Source organism: Papio anubis, chromosome 6 (genome assembly GCF_008728515.1).
Source record: "Papio anubis isolate 15944 chromosome 6, Panubis1.0, whole genome shotgun sequence".
Lineage (NCBI taxonomy): Eukaryota > Metazoa > Chordata > Mammalia > Primates > Cercopithecidae > Papio > Papio anubis.
In genome coordinates, this window is record NC_044981.1 from 103,321,879 (window position 1) to 103,340,383 (window position 18,505).

Consider the following 18,505-nt stretch of genomic DNA (forward strand, 5'->3'; position numbering starts at 1 on the left):
TGAATAATTATTAAATGCTCAAGTTAACTTTGGTAGAGGCTGTCTTAGGGACCTTATAGGTAAGAAATGTTGATACAGGCATTACTTAGAGTATTATTATCATATTAGGAAAATTTCCTTACCTACTACTACTTAGGCTATAAACTTTCAACTGACAATAAACCTTTTCTACCACTGACTACAAAACAATGTTATTTTCCTTCTGTGAAGTCATCTGTTTAAAATGAGAAAAAAACATAAAATGGTTTTTAAAAATAAGATATAGACAATGACTGTTTAGTAAGAAAAAAGTAACCATGGTTGGCCTGTAATCCCTGCACTTTGGGAGGCCAAGGTGGGCGGATCACCTGAGGTCAGGAGTTTGAGACCAGCCTGGCCAACATGATGAAACCCTATCTCTACTAAAAATACAAAAAATTAGTATTTTGGGATTAGCTAGTAATCCCAGCTACTCCGGAGGCTGAGGCGGAAGGATCGCTTGAACCTGGGAGGCAGAGGTTGCCGTGGGCCGAGATCGCGCCACTGCACTCCAACCTGGGCAACAAGAGCACAACTCCGTCTCAACAAAAAGAAAAAGTAACCACGGTTGAACTGGGTGGTGCATAAGGAGGGCCGCCTCTCCTCTGGGGTCTCCTGAGGGGAGGGATAGTTTTATAAAAGGGCATGTGGCAGGCTTGTTCTTCTACATGCCTTCCTCGAAATCTACTAGAGAAACCACCTAGATTAAGCTTGTCCAACCTGTGGCCCAACACAAATTTGTAAACTTTCTTAAAACATTACAAGTTTTTTTTTGAGATTTAATTTTTTTTTTTTTTTCCGAGATGGAGTTTCACTCTTCTCGCCCAGGCTGGAGTGCAGTGGCGCTATCTTGGCTCACTGCAACCTCTGCCTCCAGAGTTCAAGTGATTCTCCTTCCTCAGCCTCTCAAGTAGCTGGGATTACAGCCACTCACCACTGTGCCTGGCTAATTTTTATATTTTTAGTAGATACGGGGTTTCACCATGTTGGCCAGTCTGGTCTTGAACTCCTGACCTCAGGTGATCCACCTGCCTCGGCCTCCCAAAGTGCTGGGATTACAGGTGTGAGCCACCATGCCGGGCCCTAAAACAATTTTTTAATCTCATCAGCTATCGTTATTGTTAATGTATTTTATGTGTGGCCCAAGACAAGATAATTCTTCTTCTAATGTGGCCCAGGGAAGCTCAAATGTTGGACACCCCTGAAGATTATGTATCTTCTCCACCCAGAGTTCTTTCTAATTCCTGGAAACCTCTCTGATAGTTTTTTCTTTTCTTTTCTTTTTTTAATGGAAATCTTTCACTTGTATGATAATGTAATTCATTCTTTTATATTTCCTGAAAATTAGATGGCAGTGTATTAGATCTAGATGGCAGTGGGCTGAGTGTTATGTGATATTGCAAGCTGGGCTATAGGTATGTTTCACACAGAGAAGTTAAATAATATTGTATCTGGCTCGCTATAAAATGTTGGAATCATCCTAGAGTGTTTAGTTGTAACGCTGGTTATTTTTCTGTGTGTTGAATTGAACAATGATAAAACTGAGTTTCAACAGCAGTACTTACTATAACATACTAAAGCTAATGTTTGTGTTTTTATTAGGGAAGATAGGTATTTGGTTATGCATCCATAAACAGTGAAGAAATTTGTAGATACAAGTTCCTCGACCTATGTTATAGATATACTTGCACTGTATTCTAAGTGTTACTCTCATTTTCCTTCATGGTTCCTGCTACATTCTTTTGCTTGGTCTGCTATATTTTAGCAGTAAAAATGTCCCTTCAGCCTGGCATGGTGGCTCACGCCTGTAATCCCAGCACTTTGGGAGGCCAAGGCGAGTGGATCACCTGAGGTCAGGAGTTCAAGACTAGCCTGGCCAACGTGGAGAAACCCTGTCTCTACTAAAACTGCGAAAATTAACTGGGTGTGTTGGCGGGCACCTGTAATCCCAGCTACTCGGGAGGCTGATGTAGGAGAATTGCTTGAGCCCAGGAGGTGGAGGCTGCAGTGAGCTGAGATCATGCCACTGCACTCCAGCCTGGGTGACAGAGTGAGACTCCATCTCAAAAAAAAAAAAATGTCCTTTCATATTGAGGTCTTAGATATGTCATTAAAATCCATTTACCTGTCAAAATCACTTGTAATTGTATTTGTCTACTAATTACTAATGTAATTGGTATATCACATAAAGTTTGCCTTACTAATGTCCCTATTCTTCTTTGGTTGATTGTTTTGTGATATAGAGGGGTCCATATTTATTTCCCAAGGACCAAAGACATACTTTACATAGGCCAAGTGGGAAAAAAAGGGTAACTGATTTTGTAAATGTACAGTTTATGTTTGAATATATGCCCAGTGGCTTAGGGGAGGGGAGATGATGATGAGGGTATCAATAAGGTAGTATGAGTAAGTGACAATTACATGGGGTTCAGATTCAGACAGATTGGGTTCAAATCTAGGCCTTGTCACATACCACCTCTTTGAAGGCGGACAAGTTATATAAGCTCTCTTCCCTTCAGTTTTCTCATCTGTAGAATGGGGATCCCAGCCCTACCTCATGTGGTTGTTGTCGAGATGAGATAAGAAAATGTACGTAAGGCTGGGCGTGGTGGCTCATGCCTGTAATCCCAGCACTTTGGGAGGCCAAGGTGGGTGGATCACCTGAGATCAGGAGTTCGAGACCAGCCTGACCAACATGGAGAAACCCCATTTCTACTAAAAATACAAAATTAGCCTGGTGTGATGGCACATGCCTGTAATCCCAGCTACTAGGGAGGCTGAGGTAGGAGAATCGCTTGAACCTGGGAGGATCGCTTGAACCTGGGAGGTGGAGGCTGCGGTGAGCCGAGATCGCACCATTGCATTCCAGCCTGGGCAAGAAGAGCGAAACTCCATCTCAAAAAGAAAATGTATGTAAAGCCCTTAGCATAGTGCCTGCCACACAAAACCAGACCTTTTTTCTTTTTTTCTGCCCTAGAGTTATCATGCAAATAAATTGTGCATAAGAAGGTGTACATCCAAATGCAAATTGATCTCTAAGATTTATTTGAGCAAAGCAAACAGCTTTAGAAATTAGCATAGCTGAGGCTAACATAAGTTTGGCATGCCAAAAAACCTGCCCTGGAGTTTCCTGGTGAGCCAGCCACGTGGAATTCAAGCACACAGCTCCTATTTAACTCTAATTCCACATCAGATCAGGAAATAAATATGTGAAGGGACAGAGGCCAAAAATTGAGCCTTGAAAGTCTTAGATGTAGGAACTCTGAGGAATTAGAAGCCAGAGTAACTGAACACCAGTGGTTTTATTGGTTTTGTGCTGTCTTCCATGGAATTCCAAGGCGCTCATCTGTTGAAAATAAAATGTAGGGAAGGACATGTTTAATTTTCTGTCTCTGCTCTCAACTTTGATTCTGTCCTACTCAAGGGTTCTATATGACAAGACAAAGATACAAAAAGATTCTCTACTTTTAAGGAGCTTATTCTCTTAGTTACCAAGCAGGAACTTATAGGAAAGTTGAATTTTGATTTAGTCATACTATCTAGGGCAGGGGTCTGCAAACCTTTTCTGTAAAGGGTCAGATAGTATTTTAGACTTTTTAGACCATACTGTCTCTATCACAACTACAGAGCTCTTCTGTTGTAGCAGAAAGGCAGCCATAGATAATACAGAAAGAAATGGGTGTGGCTGTGTTCCAATAAAGCTTTATTTACAAAGAAGACAGTGGGCCGGGTTTGGCCCGGGGCATAATTTGCTGCTTGTGCTAGGGTAAGATTAGCCAAAGTCTCCTGATAGCAGGAAGGTGACTAGAGTTTCAAAGAGTCAGACTGTGGACTTTGCTGAGGTGCACTATGTAATATTTCAAGAAAGGAAGTACAAGGGCAGGAAAATAGTGAGTTTTCAGGGTGTTTGGTGAGCTCTGTCACAATATTTGTTGAATAAATGAATGAATGACTGATACTCAAATCTTATTGCACATATATAAGCATTTCACTGAGAAAATATTTGTCTGGATTAGTCCCAACCTGTTCGACCTTGACCACAGCTTCCTTGATAGTGAAATGAGGATTCCATCACTCTTAATTATCCGTGGCTAAAGTCAACAGATTATCCAGAACTTCCATCTAGTGAATCGTTTTAACTCTTCCATTGCTGAAACTTTTACCAGAGTTGTGATTCAAGGTAATTGAGTTGAGATATGCTGTCAGTTTTCTAGCTATATGTAGGTTAATGCGGCATTCCTATGGGGAAACAAACAAAGGGTACAGTGGCTAGGAGCAAAAGGCCCCTTGATAATCAGCCCTTGAATAATTTAGCGTTGACTGTATCATGCAAGTTCACCTCTCCATATAGGGAAGATGAGGATCACGTGTATGCTTTGGATTCCTGTGTTAGTGTTCAAATTACTGTAAACTGGCTATGTGAAAATGCTAATAATGCCTTTTATTTTATTAAATTTTTTAGACTTCATGAAATTTATTCACATTGATTATTTTATTTAATTTGGGCTTCATATAACTCTGGGAAATAGCATGTTAGATATTGAATTTAAAGAGCTGAAGTTCAAATAGGGTTAAATGGCTTTTTCAAGGTCACATGGCTTCTAAGTACTTGAGCCAAGACTGGTACTGAGGTCTTCTGACTCCTAATCCAAAATTCTTTTTAATGTAAATTGCCTTTTAGCATATTCTTACAAAATTTCCCTAGATTGTATCAGAATAATAATGCCTATTAATATACTACTTCCAGATACCCCAATGACAGGACATACACTCTCTTCCGGCTAAAAGTTACTTTTTCAAGTCCACATTTTTGGGGATACTCGATGAGTTCTTCCCTAACCCTGAGAATCTGTGGTTCTATAAACGTGGATGGCCCATAGGGGTAAAATTTTACAGTTCTTGCCATCATGAGGCAAGTTGCTTCTCTTTGGGGTTACCAGAGGGCTCCATCCAGTCAGGTACTGTTTCCCAAGCATGTGTTTCATGTGCTGGGGCAGGCTTACCACTGGATCCCATCCATGTCTTGGCAGCCAGTGGGCCCAGTGGAATACTCATGATTGGGAACATGGTGATACTGCATTCACTTGGATTTCCACTCTCCTTTCTCACAGCTGCATACAGAATTGTGGGTGTAGCTTACTTCTGGGCCTGAAGAATTGCTCTTCTGGCGTTGCCTTCCCTTTTCTCTGGAGAAGGGGAGCTCCTGTGTCTTGATGGTTACCACAGCATTGACCCTGCTCTGGCCACACGTGTGCATTCATCTTCCAACTCTGTGCTGCCTTTCCCCCAGCAGAGACAGCCTCTGGCCCTTGGTATAGTTTGTGACATCACAGGCATTACTATGGTAACAGATGTGTTATAAACACAGGATAATAGCTTTGCTTTTGCTTTCCCCATCCCCCGCCCCCATGCAGTGAAGGGAATCACCATGATCCTTAAATAATAATCACAGACTTTTTTGCAGACTCTAGGAAATGAACAGAATAAGGCTTTGTCATATAGGCAAGCCATGAAGAAAACTGTTATAAGAATATTAGAAAATAATAAAAGTATTGACCAACACTTTCTTTTTGTGCAAACACGTCTTTATTCTTTCAGTTTGAACAAATGTAAAAACCTCCTTTGCTAATTTAAAAAATCACATCATGAACATAATCTGAAGTGGCAAAAAATATATCAGAGAGAATTTTGAAAGATAACTTAGGTTAATTAAACTGTAACTTGGCTGTAATTCATCTCATGTTAGAGACTTTAGCATGGGTTCAACCCTTTGAGACTTCATTCGAAGATGATCATGCCTGTAAAGGGCTTAGGCATGGATTGTAAGAACTGTGCTGTAGTGAGTCTTCATTAAGATATTTGGCCTTCTCTGATTTTAATTGAGCATTAAATTTGGTCCCCTCCAAGTTTGATGATTGAGGTAAAGCACTCAGAAGGGATTTTGGATACACATCTTTGTCAAAGGCCTTATAATGGTCTTCACTGCTTTACAAGTGTAATAGCGCTTGGCTGCATTGACTGGCCATCAGCTTTCTGCAGTGGTAGGGCAGGTTTGGGTCTCCCCACCTTGTCAACTTCTGGTCAAAGTAGCCAGGGTAGACCCTGGCCCAGTTGAGACTCAAACCAGGACTTTTTCCCCTCTAGTTTCGGGTTTGCTCCATGACAACATTTTGCTCCCAAGAATTTTTTTTTAAATTAATAAAACTATCAGTGTGATTGTTTTTGTTCATGAGGAAAAATGAAATGAAGCAACTTTTTCTAGTGAGAGCTTTCCTGCTGCAGAAAACACTGTATACCTAGAAAACCACATTTTAGATCTGAATCTTTTGACAGGTTTTCCCAGAGGCTTACAACTTGCCTATTCCAAGTCCAGAATCCCTGTAAATCTCTGAATACTTTAAAATGAAATGAAATGTGAAAAAAAGAGGGAATATACTTCTCTTTATGCATTTATGTGGCAGTCTTCAATGAAGTGTCTTTTACCTCAAATGAAAAGTGCCCTTATTCTTATTTCTTACCATGTTCGCACATTTGAAGTAAAAGGAAGAGCATGTCCACATGGCCCACACAGGTTTGTGTGGAGCAAGATAAGATCAATCCCCTAAAACCAGCTTGATTTCCTGTGTGCAGAAATGTCTTGTCTTTCTTTGAAAACAACGACCATTTCCTGGCCTCCAGGATGGTTTGCTTTTCAGTTAGTTTTCCAAATTTGAGTTCCATTATAGTCAGGGAAATATGATATATTTTTTCAGGCAAATCTTGAAATTCCTAAGGGGTTATAAGAACTGGGCTCTAAGGAACCATTAGCTTAACGGAGAATATGGAAACAGTCACATGATCTGCTAACCTCTGTATATAGCTGAGTAACCCACAGTTAATAAGCATGTTACTTTTTGGCTTTTATAATTCCGACATGAAGTTGTACTTGCAGGGAAATGGGAATGAGAATGTGGTTTGCATTATGGTTATTATTTATTTTATCTGTTATTCAATATTCTTGGGGCTTGCATATGATGATGTGTTCCAAATAGCCATTGAGAAAACAGGATTTAATCAAAATTGCTTTGGACTTTATTTGTCCAACTTTTAAAATATGATTATTAAATAAAATTACCTAGAGTTAATGGGATTGGGATGACTTACTATTTATGAACCAGTTGCAATTCTCAAAAAAAAAAAGAAAGAAAGAAAAAGAGTTCACTGAACCCTCAGTTTTCCCAATCACTTAGGATAAGGACAGGAGGAATTAATGATGAATGGCAGAAATAAGAGTACTTAATAATGTAATGATATAATCTCATCATAGCTAATAGTTTCTGAGCATGTATTATGCGTTGTGCTAATAGATTTATGTCATTTAATTTTCACAACTCTATGTGGATGCTATTATTAACCTTGTTTTACAGATGAGAAAACTGAGGCCCAGAAAAGTTGAGCAACTTGCCTGAGGTTACACAGATACTGAGTGGCAGAGCTGATATTTGAACCTATACATTATGTCTCCTTAGCCTATATCCTTAACCACTGGATTATCCAAAACACTATGCCAGTATTTCAGTCAGTTAAGTATTTACTGAATGTTCTTTACGTTGTGCTAGAAATACAGATATATGTCATCATCCGTGACTACCAAGAACTTAATAGTACTGTTGGCATATGATCAAAACATCATTCTAGTTTGACTTTGGAATGTATGATATAATTTTAGTTGCATATGGAGGGTGGATGGTAGGACTACAAGGGTAATTAAAGTGGAGTAGCAAAAAGTCTATAGGCAGATAATCAATAACTGTTATATTTATACAGTTGAGGGGAAATGGTGCCTGAAACTTAATATAGGCTAGAAGATAGTAATTTAAAATTCAAAGTGATAAAGATCCAAAATGAAACCTGAAAATGTTAGCCACTATGATGTGGGTCCTGCTTTATTGTTCTCTTTATAGTTAAGGGTTCTTGAAAGTGTGTAAGGCATATTTTAGTGTGTTCTGTCATTTTTAATGCCAGATGAAATGTATAATTTGAGTGGTAGCATGTTGTGGTGAAGACTGCCAGAGCAAGAACCAGGAGACCTGGGTTGCTAATGCCAGCTCTGCCATTTATTGGCCATGTAATCTTGAATAAGGTAGTTTCTCTAAGCGTTAGTTTCCTTGTCTGCAAAATGATGTGGTTAGCTTAGGTGATCTGTTACTTCCCTATATTTATAAAATCCTTGTTTTGTGACTTGTATGGTTAGTTGCTCTCCTGATTTTATGATTTGAGGGGGTATGTTTTAATATGCTTTGATATGTACTTGTTAATTGAACAGATATAAAGCAAACTGCGTATATGTATAGTTACAGCAGCCAGAAGTCTGATGAAAGATTTATGCTGCTTGGGACAACTTTTAATGATTGTTACTTTTTACTTTGAACAAATAGTGAATGAAGTAATAAGATTTAACATTTTTTAAGACACCAAGTGCTAGAAAATATGAAATGTGAGTAAATAAAAAGGTTCATATGCTATTCGAACTAATCATTTTGATGTTATGCATAGTGATTACTAGAATAATTCCCAAAGTTTCTTTGACAGAGACATCACATTAGTTTAACTTACCAAAACAGACAGAAGAAATAGAAAACTTGAGTAGTCCTGTATCTATGGAAGAAATAAAATAATTGAATCTTTTCTACAAAGAATATTCCAGACCTAGATGGCTTCAATGGTAAATTCTATGAAACATTTAAGAAAAACAACAACAACAACAACAAAACCAAAACAACAACAACAAAAAAGAAGTTGGAGAAACTTTTTCAGAGAATAGGAGAAGAAATAAATACTTAGACTTATTTTATGATCTCAGCATAACATTGATCACATTACATGCCAAGGTCATTGTAAGTAGGGGAAACAATAATTTAATGTAATTTTATTACATTAAAATTGAAAACTTCTGGCTGGGTGTGGTGGCTCACACCTGTATTCCTAGCACTTTGGGAGGCCAAGGTGGGGGGATCACTTGAACTCAGGAGTTTGAGACTGGCCTGGGCAACATGGCAAAATCCTGTCTCTACTAAAAATACAAAAATAAGCTGGGCATGGTGGCACATGACTGTAGTCCCAGCTATTTGGGAGGCTGAGGCATGAGAATTGCTTGAACCTGGGAGGTAGAGGTTGTAGTAAGCCAAGATTACAACACTGCACTCCAGCCTGTGTGACAGCGAGACTCTGTCTCAAAAAAAAAAAAAAAAAAGGAAAACTTCTGTTCATCCTGAACATTGATGCAAAAATACTGAGCAAAATTATAGCAAACCAAAGCCAATAATATATACAAAATGTTAATACATATGACTATTTAGATTTTTTTTTTTCTAGGAATGCAAGGTTGGTTTAAATTTTAAAAATCAGTCAATATAATTAACAAAGTAAAACCTCTGTTAAGGTAAAACCGTTAACAGAATAAAGTAATAGCTGCAGCAGCAATTTTGATAAAATTTAGCACTATAAATGATTTTAAAAACTTTTGGCAAAGGAGGAATAGAATGGAACTTCCTTAATCTGTCCAAAGGTATCCACAGAACACTCCACAGCCAATATTATACTTAATAGTGAAGTATTGAAAACTTTCCTCTTGATACCAAGAATGAGATTAAGATGACCATTATTGGCCAGGCACAGTGGTTCCTGCCTGTAATACTAGTACTTTAGGAGGCCGAGGCGGGCAGATCACTTGATGACAGAAGTTTGAGAACAGCCCAGCCTTCAGGGCAAAACCCAGTCTGTACTAAAAATACAAAAATTAGTAGGGTGTGGTGGTGTGCTCCTGTAATCCCAACTACTCGGGAGGATGAGGATGGAGAATTACTGGTACCCAGGAGGCAGAGGTTGCAGTGAGTGGAGGTTGTGGTGAGCTGGGATTGCACTATTGTACTCCAGCCTGGGCAACAGAGCGAGACTCTGTCTCAGAAAAAAAAAAAAAAAGAAAGAAAAAAGAAAAGAAAGACCAGTATCTCCCACTTCTATTCAATTTTGTACTGGTATTAACAGACAATTATTTAATAAGGAAATAAAAAGAAGTAGGAAACTCAAGATTTGTAAGACAGAAATGCTATTTTGTATAGACCTCCCTACAGTCAATCTGCAGGTTAACTATTATAATTCATGACTCAATTTATCAAAGTCTCTAAACACTGTCAATATCTGCATATCAATTATATCTCTATATTCCAGCCATAAAAATTTCAAAAATGAACCTTAAAATATAATTTAAAATAGTATTAGACACATCAAATACCTAGGAAAATAATCACACAAAATATGTGTAAGATTGTTACACACAGAATCATAAACATTGCTGAGAGAAATTAAAGAAGACCTAAATGAATAGAGGGACATGCCATGTTTATAGATTAGAGACTAACTATTGTAAAGAGGAAGATTCCTCCCAAATTGGCTCTATATGTTTAAATCTAATTCTGATAAAAATCCTGCATAAAATTTTGTGGAAATTAAAAAGTTGTTTTTTAAAATGTATATGGAGATGCACAGGAGCAAAAATAGTTCAATCTTGAAGAAAAAAATAAAATTGGAAGACTTATACTCTTAGATATCAAGATTTATTGTAAGGACAGAATAATTATGATAGTAGGCAACGATGCAAGGATATGTGTATAAACAATTACAACAAGAGTCCAGAAACAAATCTAAATTGATACTTGACTCATGATAAATATATTAGTCAGCTCAGGCTGACATAAAATACCATAGACTGGGTAGCTTAAACAACCAAAATTATTTTCTCACAGTTCTGGAGACTGGAAATCAAGATCAGAGTACCAGCAGGGTCAATGTCTGGTGAAGGCTGTCTCCTTGGAGTGTAGATCACTGCCTTATTACTATGTCCTCATGTGGTGAAGGGAGAGAGAGAGAGAGCAGGCTCTCTGCTGTCTCTTCTCATAAGGGCACTAATCCCACTGGACAAGGGCCCCATCCTCATGATCTCATTTAACACTAATTATCTTCCAAAGGCGTCATCTCCAATTGCCATCATATTGGGGATTAGAGCTTCAACATGTGAATTTGGGGGACACACAAACATTCAGTCTATAATGACAAAGATGACATGGTAGAGCAGTGGAGAAAGGATGGTCTTTTCAATAAATATGTTTATGGTAAAAAATGTATGTTGATTCTCTACTTCACGTCATTCATAAAAAGTTCTACATGAATTGTTGATCTAAATGTGACAGGTAAAACAATAGAGCTTCTAGGGAATACCTAGGGGAATATATTTATGATCTTGAATACACCAATATTTCTTAAACTACATACATAAAGCACTAACCATAATGGAAAAAGTTAATTAAATGTAATAAAATTAAGAATGTTTGTTGATTTTTAAAAATCTTTCAGGTTGCTTGGTGGATACAATGTGCGTTATTCCAGTGATGGATACACTGAAGGCCTTGACTTCACCACAGTGCAATGTATCAATGTTGTTAAATTGTACTCATATCCCATGAATTTATACAAATAAAAAAAGAAAAAAATCTTTCAAAAGAATGAAAAAACAAATCACTGAGTACCAGATGATGTTAGTAATACATTTCCCTATAAAAGACTCATATTGACAATGTATAAAGAACCTCTGTCAATAAAAATAAAACAGCTCAATAGAAAAATGGGCAAAAATGTAAACGGGCCCTTCATCAAAGAAAATATCCAAGTTATCAATAAACATGAAAAGTTTTTCAATCTCATTACTCATTAGGGACATCAGATTTGAAATCATAGTGAGACCCCAGTAAACACATACGAGAATGGCAAAAATGAAGACGATTGACAATACCAAGTTTGAGGAGGATATGGAACAACTGGGACTCTCATGCATAGCTGGTGAAAGTGTAAATACATATAACCACTATTGAAAGCTGATTGGCAATATCTATGAATGCTGAACATACACATATGCAATAATTTATACAATTAAGTATTCTTGAAAATGTATAAGGCAATAATTCTGTCTTAGGTATGTTCTCAACACAAATGTGTATATATGTGAGCCAAAGGCACATAAAATAATCTTCATAGCATTTATTCATAATAGCTAAAAACTGGGAACAACCCAAATGTTCACCAGCAATCATTAACATACACTTGGGATTCCTTAGATGGGCTTAGGTGGGTATGTGTAGGTCCTGAAGTTGACTGTGAAATTGTGTATATATCATATGTGCACAATTTAGGAAAGGCTGGTTTTTTTTTTTCCCTCAAAAAGATCCTTGTCTCAAAAAATGCTAAGAATTCCTGCGTGCGTACGAGATCTAGATTTCCATCGTTTTTAAGAAAAGTTTAAACTCCTCCTAATTTAAGCAACTAAGCCCTGGAATGTAATTTAACTTTTTAATCCTATGTTTAGTCTGTTCATAGCTTTCTCAAATCAAGTAGAATATTTAAAATCTCATCATTCCTTATTATTAAGGAATTATCACCAAGTGAAATGCAAATGTATCATGGTGAAGCCTAAAAATTAAGTTATAGGCATAAGGCGTAAATATACCCCTCTGTGGTCTACTTCAGAGCTGCATTTGATATGGTGTAAAGTAGAGAGTAATTAGGGGACACTGGATGAGTGACAAAAGTAGAATATACAATATCTCTATACCAGTGGTTCTTATCAGGGGGTGACTTGGCCCCCAGGGGACATTTGGTAATATTGAGAGACATTTTTGGTTGTCACAGCTGGGAGAAGGGGTACTAATGGCATCTAGTGGTTAGAGGCCGGATATGGTGCTAAATGTCTTGCAATGTACAGGACAGCCCACACAAATTATCTGGCTGAAAATATGAACAGTGCTGTGCTTTAGAAACCAGACTCCACAGTGATGACAGGTCTGTGTGTGGGACACCTCTTGTGTTCCTCTTCAAATCCTCTTGACCCCACGTGTTACTCCCATGATTGCTGTAACACTTTGACTGGCTTGGGCTTGTGCATTCTGAAAGTTACGTGCCTTGCACCTGTGGCATATGTCTCTCGCTTCCTGCTCTGGGACTTCTCTGACATAGCAGCATGGGCATCCCATGTGGATCCTTTTGGCGTTCACTTACACATTTACAAACCGGCAGTGTAGGGGATTAACATATTATATCATCAGGGCATGAGAGTGGAATAGATTTTTCCTTCTTTTGTCCCCTGGGTCGATAGTTATGAAATGTTTTCATAAACTCCAAAGAATTACCTCTGCAATTGAACACCAGTCTTCCTTAGCAGTGGCTGACTCAATAGCACATCCTTCTGCTGGCTCTTTCTTCTCCCTAGGTTCATTTCTCTTGTCCCTCACTCCTACTTCCTGGCATCACATGCCCAATAAAGCACCTACATGCAAGTCTTTGACTCAAATTCTGTTTTCTGGGAAACCCAGGATGAAATACCATGTGTATGGAAGTCCACAGTGAAAGACCAGAAATTAATGGAAGAGAATATAAAAAAGTTAAAATTTTATGAATATTTGTCTTTTTCCCTTTAAAGTCCAGCATGAATATATAATGAAAGAGTAAAAAGAGAGCACCAGATTCTCAGTGACACAATAATGGAGCACTCAGAAAGGGCCATTTCTAAAATTGTCCTGTCTGCCAAAGAATTTTCTAAGCCTCTTATGATAGGGGTAAGGAAAAACAGTGGTGGCTACACAGAAAGAGAAGAAACAAAGAAACTGAGTCAGAAGTTCGAGTGAAAGAGGAAAGAAAAAAGAATATCCTTTGCCTCAACTCCATTAAATGGATTGTGTTATTGTGAGAGCTTTAGAATGCTAGAATTTTACTTAGAAGAAACCTAGAATATCATCTAATTAAATGTTCCCTTTTATGGAAGAGGAAATGAGGTCTAGAGAGGTTAAATGACCTTCTCAAGGTCACTCTGTTGCCTTAATGGCAGAACCAGGACCAGAACTCACTTCTGAAATGGGGACACAATCTAATCATGGATTCTAAATCACATACTTCTGTGATTCCGGAGGCAGCCCAGAACTTCTCTTGACATTCTCTAAACTCTTTTTGGAGTTATGACCTAGCTAGGATAATACTTTCAGGATACCCTGTCCCAGGTCAACAAGGAGCTAAGACGCTAACAGGAAATGAGAGGAAATGTCAGCTGTGCCTTTCCTTTCTTGTTAGAGGGTGGCTGTGTTTCTAGCATTTCTTGTTATTCTAGGGACAGTCCCAGTGCTGACTTCTCAAAGTTCCTGTTAAATGGAGAAGACTTAATTGATTAACTTGACCAAGGAGAGTGGTAATAATGATCCCGTTCTGTTTTAGGGCTTTTCACTGGTGTTTCCCTCTAAGACAACTTTGTTCTCGAAGGCAGTGCCCTTGGCTTCCTCCCACTATTTCCCCACTGGGTATCTAACACCCAAGGTGGACCCAGTAAGAATGCTTTTCTTCTCCTTATGCTGAGGCCCCAGGTCAGATATTTTATTCTAGTGAGCAAGACACATATGCTCCTGTCTTACCTGGCTCACAGTCTGGTGGAAGAGATAGACTTTAAAACACACACACACAAACAAAAACAAAAACAAAAAACAACTCAGTGAAGTCTTGATAATTACCAAGTCCAGAGTGCTGTGGGATCTGACCAGGTTTGGGGTCAGGGAAGGTCTCCCTAGGATGAGGTTTAAGATAAGGTACAAGGGACTGAATTCATCAGTAGGACTAAATTGGCAAAGGAATTTAGGGTTGTAAGGGAGGAAGCAGCACATGTAAATGCTGAGTGGAGGGAGGGCCTCAAGGAAGTGAAAGAAGCCAGAATCCAGAAAGCAGACAGGTGAGAGGCTGGTGTGGTCTTAGGAGCCATGGAGGCCATGTCAGGAGTGCCATTTTCTTCTTGAGGGCAGTGGATGCCACTGAAGGGTTTTGAGCAGGTGAGAGCAGTGGTCATATTTGTGTTTCAGAAGAATTTTCTAGATGCAGAATGGAGAGAAGGAACTACATGACAGTGAGTTCGGAGGCTACTTGTAGTATGGGCAAGAGATATGGGTGGCTTCACTGGGATTGAGAGCAACAAATTCCATGAAGATAAGGCACCTAGAACAGTGCTTCACATATAAGTAGACTCGATAAGCATTCATTGAATGAATGAATGATTGGGTGTAGTATGAAAACTTTTTTTTTTTTTTTTTGCGGCAAGGTCTCATTTTGTCGCCCAGGTTGGAGTCAAGTGGTGCCATCACGGCTCACCACAGCCTTGACCTCCCTGAGCTCAGGTGATCCACCTACCTCTGCCTCTTCAGTATCTGGGACTATAGGCATGCACCATCATGCCCAGCTAATTTTTGTATTTTTTGTAGAGATGGTGTTTCGCCATGTTGCCCAGGCTGGTCTCAAACTCCTGGGCCCAAGCAGTCCACATGCCTTGGCCCCACAAAGTGCTGGGATTACAAGCATGAGCCACCACACCCAGCTGTATAAAAATGTTTAGGAGGATCTGCTGATTAATCAGAATGTGGGAGGTGAGAGAGAGGGAAGAGGCAGGAAAGATGCTGGGTTTCTGCCATCAGGTAACTGGGTAGATAACAGGGCCAGGAACTGAGGTGGGAAACACAGTGAAGGGGACTGGAAATGAAGAGGGATGTGTATGCAGCTGTGGACTTGACTTACTAAGATGTCTGGGAGGCAGTTGGACATAGTAGCTCACGAAAGATAATTTTGTTGATTTGGGAATTGTCATATTATGGATGGTAACTGGAGTCACAAGAACACATAGTGCAGCTCAAGAGGGATATGTAAAGAGAAGAGAGTGCGCTGAAGGATTTCTTGTTAGTGTTGCTCTCTACTTTTCCCATAGCAGGACTATTTTGGCATGCTGTGTCTCATTACATTCCAGAATAGGGATTGGCATGGGGCCCCTTCAGAGAGTCCCTCAACCAATCTTTGCTCTAAGGAATCTAAATAAATATTTAAAGGTGGGAAGACTGAAGAGTGAAGTAAATTATTTTGTTGAAATGTTCTAGTAGGTTCATCTTGGTTCTTTTAACACATTTAGTTGAATGCAGTTCTGCATACCCTTCAGCCTACTAAACTTGACTTTCTGGATGTGACTGCAGTTCAGGGCACTGAGGGAAGAAAAGGGGCTGAGGAGGAGAACAAGCAGTGCTGTCTGTGAGTGCTTAGTCCCTCCCAGGTGTCCCCTTGACACCCAGTCTCTAGCCTGTCAATTTGCCTCCCCTAGGAGGTGGCCCCACGTGGCCTGCTGCTTGGCAGGACTGGCTGGAGCACCAAGGAGGGACTTGGCTTGCTCTTCTGTCACGATGGGCTGCTTGTGCTCCCCTCCAGTGGAAATGCTAACACCCTCCCTTCTACAGTCACCAACACATCTGGCTCCTATGACCTGTCATGGTGATGGAGCCCTGGGAGCAGGACAGGCTTGTCCTTGACCATTTTCTCCTGCACGTTGGCATTTTACACTAGGGGCAGCCATGGGAAGCTCCTTGAGGCCTTGTTAGTGTCCATGCATGTCTTGTTAGTCAGTGTATTTCCAGTCCCTCATACAGTGCCTGGCATGAAATTGAGTAAAGAAATGAATCCTCTGTCTACCTCTGGGGAGATTTGTCAACCACTGGGGGACCCATTAAGTGTAATTATTGGGACAGTCAGATCTCAGAAGGGGAAATGAGCCCCTCAGTTAAAAAGCAGATGACAGAAATGCTTTTCTTGTTCTGAAGCCCTGTATAAAGCAGCTTGACCTTTTAGTCTTCATATGCTGCCACCACTTTTGTATCTCTTTGAAGATGGTGCCCCTCTAGGCAGGGCAAGGCCTCAGAATTGGTTTTCTATGAGTGGTGGGTTTACTGGAGCACACTTTTTGATCGGACTCCCTTGTCCCTCGTCACAACGTTCATTTGTGAACTAGATGCTGAGTAGACTTCAGCCATGTAGGAGAGAGAAGTTTAGCGGACAGCAAATCCATGATTGCAGCATCATTGTCCCAGGACATCTTAAATTGCTCAGAGGTTCAGATTGAGGGCCCAGGGATGGGGATACGATTTTACCTGAGCATCCTGTCTACGGCAGCCACCCAGTGAACATGAGCTATTCGGTCTGTATTACTCTCTCTTTGCCTTGTTATTGATTTCTCCCATTTTCTCTGTAGGGCTTTATAGGAAAAGGATTGCCTTCTCTGTATTTGATGCGAGTAACAGACACCTTGGGACTTTGTGGACCATGGGTGTCTTTAATCAATCTGAACGTGCATATTGAGGACTAGTAGGTGTTGATCAGCGTGCCCAGCACTGGCCACATGGCTGCAGGCCTTGTCTTTCTGCCCAGTGCAGGCAAAGGAGGCTCCTGGCAACTGAGGATATAATTGTGGGCAAAAGACAAGAAACCTTCCTGATAATTAATGACCCACATGGAAATGCTCATGCCTCAGTGCTGATGTAGGGCAGTGGAGCAGCACGTTCCAGGAAGCTTCCTCAGATGTCCAGTCTTGGGAATTCTCTGTGAAAAGACATGTCCACTGTTGAATTTGTGAAATATGGCACACCCTGTCTCCTTTTCAAAGATTCTTAATTGTACATTGGTGGAACCAGAATGTCCTGCTGTAAAAAGCCTGTTGTTTAACTTTGTGTAGCCTGCTGTTTTCCATTCATATTTAATCATGGAAGTCTTTTTTAAAAATCACATCCATGTAAGTACCCTGTGGGCTTAGTGTTCTGTGGAATGTGCTTTGGTAAGTGTTGCATACAGGACTCTGGGTTTTCCTTACTCTAAAGCTCTACCTTTTTCCTTTCCTATTCCAGTTTGTTAGGGTGAGTACATAGGAAAGACAGACTCCACAGTGAACACTGAGAAGCAGAGGCGAGGTTATCAAAAAAACTTACAAGAAGAAGCTGCTTCACTGGCAAGTCAGTGAAATTATGGGGAAATACTCAAATTAATGTCAGGGAGCTGGAGGCATATGTACTTAGTAGTGTCCTGTTAAATAATCCAAGTTCAGCATGGTATTCAAGAGATAATTACAATTTTATGACTTCATGAGTCTCTCCTTTTGCTCTCCTTCTTTATTGGAGTACGGGAGAATAAATGAGGAAGGGACATTGACTGTAAAGCAACTTCATTTTGTTTGAATTTGACTCTGGAGTCAACTTCCCCAAGAATGCTGTGAACTTTTCCCTGGTCTGCTTTGACTAGAAACATGGGAAGATGAATACTATGAAATTTCGGTTACTTCTGGGTTGGCAACATTTCTACATTTTGATAATTGATTTCATCTCATTCTTAAATCTGTCCTCTTCATTTCTGCTGTCACCCTATAGGTTCAGGACTTCATCCCTTTTCCTCTGCAGCCATTTATTCATTTGTCCATTTATTCCTTCATGTAGCATGAGTGCTGCTCTGTGTAAGGCACTGAACACACAAGACAGAAAGAGACATGGACCCTGTTCTCACTTTGCTTACTGAGGCGTCTAGATGTGGAACTGGATTCTAGTCTCTCCAAATTCTGATCCATCCTGTT

The 18,505-nt window shown here is 39.7% G+C and overlaps 1 protein-coding gene and 1 long non-coding RNA gene across 7 annotated transcripts in view; one reads left to right on the plus strand and one right to left on the minus strand.

Annotated features, from left to right (window-relative positions):
• Positions 1–18,499, plus strand: part of LOC116275457 (sine oculis-binding protein homolog) — a 34,569-nt gene extending 16,070 nt beyond the window's left edge. For 3 of the 5 annotated variants that reach the window (XM_031667696.1, XM_031667698.1, XM_031667697.1), the window contains one exon: positions 11,410–15,195. In XM_031667696.1, coding sequence (XP_031523556.1) covers positions 11,410–11,519 — 110 coding nt within the window. In that variant the 3' untranslated portion in view covers positions 11,520–15,195. Of the gene's footprint in view, positions 1–7,424; positions 8,847–11,409; positions 15,196–16,900 lie in introns of those variants that run through there. The other 2 variants (XR_004184571.1, XM_031667699.1) reach the window with 2 other exon arrangements.
• LOC116268625 lies at positions 3,302–5,231 on the minus strand. 2 transcript variants are annotated; one of them, XR_001902013.2, is made up of 3 exons: positions 5,159–5,231; positions 4,042–4,257; positions 3,302–3,364 (listed from the first exon to the last, which is right to left on the minus strand). It is a non-coding gene; the product is annotated as an uncharacterized LOC116268625 (long non-coding RNA). The 2 variants fall into 2 exon arrangements; XR_004184575.1 differs by having other exon boundaries at positions 5,022–5,200.
• Positions 18,500–18,505: the final 6 nt, after the last annotated feature.